At 46.9% G+C, this 7,142-nt stretch overlaps 1 protein-coding gene across 1 annotated transcript in view; it reads right to left on the bottom strand.

The window, feature by feature from the left end:
• Nucleotides 1-7,142, bottom strand: part of LOC101996989 (O-acyltransferase like protein) — a 34,281-nt gene that overhangs the window by 9,108 nt on the left and 18,031 nt on the right. The window contains exons 8-9 of the mRNA XM_005356395.2: nt 6,075-6,176; nt 822-987 (exon numbers count right to left, since the gene is read on the bottom strand). Of these exons, the coding sequence (XP_005356452.1) occupies nt 822-987; nt 6,075-6,176 (268 nt within the window). The remainder of the gene's footprint in view (nt 1-821; nt 988-6,074; nt 6,177-7,142) is intronic.

Genomic DNA, 7,142 nt, shown 5'->3' with positions numbered 1-7,142 from the left:
GTTCTGCCTATATGTGTGCCTGCATGCCAGAAGAGGGCACCAGATCTCATTCTAGATGGTTGTGAGCCACCATGTGATTATTGGGAACTGAACTCAGGACCTCTGGAAGAGCAGTCCGTGCTCTGAACCTCTGAGCCATCTCTCTAGCCTGGAGAACATTTTCTTGATTGGTGATTGATGTGAGAGGGCCCAGCCCACTGTGGGTGGTGCCATCCTAAGCCAGGTGGTCCTGGGTTATATAAGAAAGCAGACTGAGCAGGTAATGGTGAGCAAGCCAGCCTCCATCATCTCTGCTCTGGCTCCTGCCTTGAGATGGTGCCCTGACTCTTATAAGTCAAATAAATCCGTTCTTTCCCAAGGTTGTTTTTGGTCATGGTGTTTTATCACAGGACTAGGAAGCAAACGGGAACAATGATGAAGATTCGGGTTATGAAGGCATAGCTCTTGTAGCTGTGAACCAGCTCCATCCAGACTGGTTTGAAATTTAGAGTTCACCAAGATCGAGGGGGTTGGGGCATGGCTCTGATGCTTCACCCCAGCATGGGCTCTCTGTGTGAAGGCAAAGAAACTGTCCTTTCTGGCCTGGCAACCAACTCAAGAGGGGAGGGGAGCTGCCCTGAGACCCGGAGAGGCCGCCCTCATTAGCACCACTGCAGCCCTTTCTTGCTTAATAACAAGGACCCCTACATCAGTTGGTGCTGTGCCCCCCAAACTTATGGAGATAGGGCTTAGGTTGGCCCTTGGGAAACTGGCCAAACCATGTGACTGAGACGCCCTGTGTCTACCCATACGCCCTTGCAAATGGGCTCTTGGTAACTCACGGCATTCTGAACGGACACAAAGTTATTCAGCAGCAGCAGATTCGTCCACCAGACTTGCCGACAGTTCTCCCAGTGGAACTGTGGAACTTCCCAGACAGGTCCCCAGGGGACGAAAGAGAAGAGTCCAACCAGCAAGCACACTGAGTACAGATGAAGAAGCTGCAACCTGGCGGAGAGACATGGGAGAGAAGATGGCACCTCCATGGGCACCAAGAGAGCCGGAGGGTTACTTTAAGAAACTCATGACACCGGTGAGCAGCCTCAAGGGCCCACACGTGCGGAGCTGCCCACCTCGCACTGCTACAAAGGCAAGAGGGTTGCTGCTGACTGTGAAAGCCATTTCTGTTGCTGCTGAACTGGAAGCTTTCCAGGACTTCCTAAAACTTGAGATAATCCTGTCAAGTGGCTTTTACCCTATCTCACATTATAGCCTAGAGAGGTCAAGGTGACTGGTCCACAGTCACTCATCTGTAAGATGGGTACCAGCTCATCTTCTTCCCATGCACCTCACGGGACAGAAACTTCCCTCTTTTCTCCTTCCCTCCTCTTCCTTTCTTCCTTCTTTGCTGTCAACTTTTCATTCTTCTAAGCTGGATTTTACAGAACTACAAACTAATAAATAATAACAGGGTCCAGGACAGGCTATGTGGCTCAGTTGGTCGAGTCCTTTTCTAGCACAAAGCCTTGGGGGGGAGGGGGTCTGATCCCTGGGGTGATAAAAACTGGATATGTTATGTCAGTACATGACTTGTAGTCCCACAACTCAGGAGGTGGTAGCAGGATCAGAAGTTCAAGATTCTCCTCAACTATACTGTAAGAGAGAGGCCAGTCTGGACTACATGAGACCCTGTCCCAAATAAAGAAATAAGAAAAAAAAATACATATGTACACTGTCTTAGGTTTCTATTGCTGTGAAGAGACACCATGACCACAGCAACTCTTAAAAAGGAAAACATTTAATTGGGGTGGCTTACAGTTTCAGAGATTCGGGCCATCATCATCAACATGGCTGGGAGCATGGCAGCATGCAGGCAGATGTGGTGTTGGCTACGTCTTGAAATGCAGGCCACAGAAAGTTGACTGAGACATCGGACAGTATCCTGAGCATAGGAAACCTCAAAGCCTGCCCCCACAGTGACATACTTCCTCTAACAAGGCCATAGCCACTCCAACAAAGTCACACCTCCTGATAGTACCACTCCTTGTGAGCTTATGAGAGCCAATTACAAACTATCACATACACGGTCCAGATCAGTGGGGTGCAAAAGAAACAGAATAAGCTAATCTGACACTCATTGGACATTTCCCAGATGCTACACTTTTAAAATAAAAGAAAAATTCATCACAATGAATTTTAATATTGCTTCTTTAGCCTGATAGATTCAAAATATGATCATTTCAAGAATATTAAGCAACATGCAATTTCTTAACAAGCTAGCTTCTTTTTTGACTGCGTCTTTAGGAACCATCAGGAACTTTAGTACATAGTGTTTCTCAGTTGACAACCATGTCTAGTGACTGCACATTATGCCACATATATGGGAAGTTGGAAGAGAAGGCACGGTTGGAAGGGTGCACACTTGTGGCATGGGGGTGGGGCTAAAGTCAGAGCCCTTGTTGTTTGGTTGGCTGGATTTTGCAGATAGACTCTATTTTATGTATTCCAGGATGGTCTCAAACTCTTGATCTTCCTGCCTCTGCCTTCCTTGTGCTGTGATTTCAGGCATGCACCACAATGAGCCCACAGAAGCCCTCTTTAGTGGTTTTCAATTTTTCATGTGTATGAGGCCTGCATGTGTATATGTATGTTTTTGCATGCATGTGAGCACATGCAAGTCAGGATCAATGTGATTGGACATGTAGCGGCCAAGACTGTAGGGGAATTATCCTTTATCACTCTTCCACCTTATTCATGAGACAAGGTATCTCAATCAACCCCAGAGCTAGCCGGTATGGTTAGTCTAGGCAGCCAGCTTGCTCCGAGAAACCCCTACCTCCTAATTCTGGGGCTAGAATTACAGATGGGTTGTTATGCCTACCAGGCACTTTACTTGGGTCCCTGGGGAGTCGGTCACTTAGGTAACACTGACCACAGCCACAGCCCCAAGAGCCCTCTTTTAAGAGATATTTTAAGCTACATTGTGGCTCAGTGCTTAGTATGAACAAAACATTGGGTGAGATTCCAGAACCACATAGATAGGTAGGTAGGTAGGTAGGTAGGTAGGTAGATAGATAGATAGATAGATAGATAGATAGATACATACATACATACATACATACATACATACATACATACATACATACATAGATGATAGAACATTTAGAAATTTAGGGTGGTTTTCACTCAAGTAGGGCAGAGCCCAGGGTCCCACAGCACCTCCAAACATGTGGATAAACTCCCAGGACTGGCCTCAAATGCACTAGGTAGTCAAGGCTCGAACTCCTGACCTCCCAACTTTCATCTCCCGAGTGCTGGGGTTTCAAGTGTGCCCTGCCATGCCCAGCTTATCACCTGTCCTCTGGAAGGGATAAATCCTAAATGAATAGGAACAGTGAGTTCTGAGCTCATAAACGAGAACATCCCAGTTGCTAAGGACATGACTATCCTGTCCCTACGGATCTTGGAAAGGGCAAGGCCAGAGTGTGGTTGGTACCACCCACCTCCATTTCTCAATAAAGCTTTGGCTCGAGTTGGAGTCATTCCCTTCCTCGCTCTGACTCTAAACCCCACTCTCCCAGAGTTATTTATCTCAACAGTGCCACTGCCTCTGCTCTGGGGCATCGCTCGGGTTGCCTCTGCTCTGGGGCATCGCTCGGGTTGCCTCTGCTCTGGGGCATCGCTTGGGTTGCCTTTGCGTTCCCTTGGCCCCACTCCCACTGCCAGTGGCCAGATTGGGTTCCCCACTTCATCATGCCCACAAGCCATATCATCATCACCCACTCCCACCCAGTGCCCCTTGTGCCCCCCATCCTTGGCTCCCTCTGCCTAGAAAACAAACAAACAAACAAAAACTTTCTCTCTTTTCCCGAGTTGCTCTGTTCCAAAACAAGCTTTCCAGGTTAACCTACCACACTACTGGTTCCCTCACCCCCAAGCTAAGATGTCCTGAACCACTGGCCTGTGTGGCAAGCCCCCATAATTCCAGCAAACCTCAGGCAGGGCAGATTGCTTAACCAGAACCTCATACCCAAGAGAGACTCGGAAATCCTGCATTTCTCCCTTCGCCAGGAGGAGGGCTACATTGATAAAGCTCAGAAGAAACCACAAAACCACACTGAAAAGAGGCAGCGCTGGTCTGCTCCTAGCCCCTCCTCATCCTTAACTTAGAGAGAGAAAAGCACACACGCTCGGGTAACAGCAAAGATAGTGGCGATGCTTGTACTCACTGCGGCTTCCTGTCCATCAGGAACCTTCTAAGTTCTTCATGTACATTTTCTCATGCCACAAAAATCCTACAGAGTGACTCTAGTTTCACCACTGCCACCTCGGTTTCTTTTCTTTTCTTCTTCTTCTTTTTTTTTAATAGAGTTTCAAGTAGCCCAGGTTGGCCTCAAGCTCTCTATGTAGATGAGGCTGACCTTAAACCTCCAGTCCTCTGGGCTCCTTCTCCAGAGTGCTGGGACTATGTTCACAAACTATCACACAGAATTTATGTGGTGTTTGACACTGAACCCAAGTCTTCAAGCACTTGAGGCAAATACTGTACCAGCTGAGCTACATCCCCAGCCCCTAATTTCATTTTATAGAGAAGAAAACCCAAGTACAGAAAGGCTAAGACAGTCACATAGCTGGTGCATGATTAACCCAGGACAGAGGCCAGCAGCGGAATTACAGGTTCTCTTCCTGCCCACTCCCATTTCCCCAGGCCTGCAGATCGTTTAAACTGTTTCATGACAGTGTTATGGTTAGTTTTAATATCAATTTTCCACAAACTAGAATCATTTGAGTAAGGGAGCTTCAGCTCAAGAATTGTCCTGACTGCCTTAATTGATGTGGGAAGGCACACCCCAAATGTCGGTGGCACCTCTGGCAGCAGACCAGACACAAAGGACATGCCAGAAGAAACGGTGTTTGCCTTCAGCCCAGTTGGCTTTCCCTTTTGCTCCACGTTAGCTCACCCTGTTGCCGCTGCTACGGATCCCATCACTGAGAGCAGAACCCACATGTCCAGACTCCCATCACAGACTAAAGAGCAATGGCTCTCCAGGATCTCGGCCCTAGTTTGGGACTATTAGGGCACCACTGTAGATGGAGCAACTGCCTGTTCTCAGCCTCTTTAGGCGTGAGATAACTGTAGTTACTATTTCAGTGAGAGCTGGTTTAGTAAACTCTTTAGGAATGTAATGATATATACATATCTAATATATATATATTAGATAGATCGATAGATCGATAGATCGATGGATGGATGGATGGATGGATGGATGGATGGATGGATGGATGGGCAAGTGGATGGATAGATAGATAGATAGATGGATAGATGGATGGATGGATGGATGGATGGATGGATGGATGGATGGATGGATGGATGGGTGGGTGGGTGGGTGGATGGATGGATAGATAGATAGATAGATAGATAGATAGATAGATAGATAGATAGATAGATAGATAGATAGATAGATTAGATACCAATTCATCCTATTGGTTCTGTTTCTCTAGGGAACCCTGACCCTACAGTGTAGCATAGCAAGATGGACTTAGAATAGGAATGCAGGAAGCTGGGTTCTCGTTCAGTGCAGCCATGTCTGAGAAAGTGTGAAAAGGGAGGGGCTGGAGAGCAGGGGTGTCCTTTCCCTTTAACCCCAGCCCTCTCATGACATCACCGCCGTCACTGCTTTGTAGTCTAAGCCAATATTAGAAGTCCTTCTGCTTCAACCAACCACACGCTGCTTAATAAAGGAGCAGGGCCGTGACCCGAGCCTCGCACAGCACTGTTCCTCGTCATGTGCTATTTTTACCATCTCACAGGTCCTCTGACTGCAGCTATACTGCTTCTCCTGCAGAATACAGATCCCACAGAAATGGCTGGGATGTCTATGGACGTCTACTTCCAGCCAGCTGAAAATGTGTTTGCTGGTAGAAGATGCCAGTTTTTCACGACCTTTGCCATATGGAAGCTGAACGGTTTTAAACTAGTCAAAGCCAAACATAATTAAGAAAGATAAGTATTCATTTCAAAAATGAAGCAAGATTGAACATTGTACCTATTTTATAGCAACAATGAACTGAAAGAATTACATAAGTAAACCTACCTTGTAAAACGTTTGAGGAAGTATCTGAGTATGACTTTAGGGGTTATTCCTGTGTTTGTGTTCTGGTACATCTTTAGAAATGACCGTGCACTTAACCAGCCACTAAGAGAGAGAAGAGAGTAGCCTCAGGAGTTACTTAGACGTGGTCTCACATAGCCCCCAATGGCCTCAAACCCCTGATATAACTGAACATGACCTTGAACTCTCTTCCAACCTCCTGCTTTCACCTCTCAAGTGCCGTGATTGCAGGAAGATCACAGAATTCCTAACTGGTACATTCTTATGGTGAATTCGCCACCCAAATGTTTGACTTTGAGTTACAGCTTGGTGATGAGCAGGCTTGTGACTTCCTTGACCTTTTGGCGTTTAGCCCACTGCTCCTTATGGGAGTTCTTTGGAATAGCAAATGTGTTTCCTGTTGCACAGCAAGGATGCCTGCATTGGGCCCTACTTGGAAGGGATCCTGATGGGTTGGGTAAGGCCTCTTAGGCTTCCTTTGAAAAGCAGCAAGCTGGATTCCTTCTAATAGGAACCAAATGCATAAAAGACATCTAAATGAAAGCATTGAGAGCTGGAAGTAGGGCAGCCAATTCCGATTCTGGCCTCCTCTCAATCTCAGAAAAGGATGAATCTGGGCCATCTTTTCTTCTCAGAGTGGCTGGCACCTACTGGCAGGCAGCCTTTGCTAAGCTTGGGTCTTGTTCCATGTGTGGGAATGTACTGCTTCGCCTACGAGGAGGAGGCGATGAAAAGAGGGGAAACAGGCTGAGTCCCCCGGGGCCTGAATGGACTGGGGAAGGGGAAGTCAAGCATCAGAGATTAGTATGACACTAGCCCAAGAGGTAGGAAAGGATTTCGAAATAGTGGCCCACAGCTCCCCTCAAGGGTAACTGGAACCCTGCCTTTTGTGTATCCGTGGGTAAATATCAGTGATCAGGAGGTTAAGACAAGAGACCCACGGAACAAACTGACGGTTGAGTAGCCCTAACCCAAGATGTGTGGACCAGTGTGGTGGCTTCTTGTACCATTTACCAAACTCTTTTTTTAAAATATTTATTTATTTATTAT

Source organism: Microtus ochrogaster, chromosome 18 (assembly GCF_000317375.1).
Source record: "Microtus ochrogaster isolate Prairie Vole_2 chromosome 18, MicOch1.0, whole genome shotgun sequence".
NCBI lineage: Eukaryota > Metazoa > Chordata > Mammalia > Rodentia > Cricetidae > Microtus > Microtus ochrogaster.
Note: the sequence above shows the minus strand (reverse complement) of the source record. Positions and strands in the feature narration are given on the sequence as shown.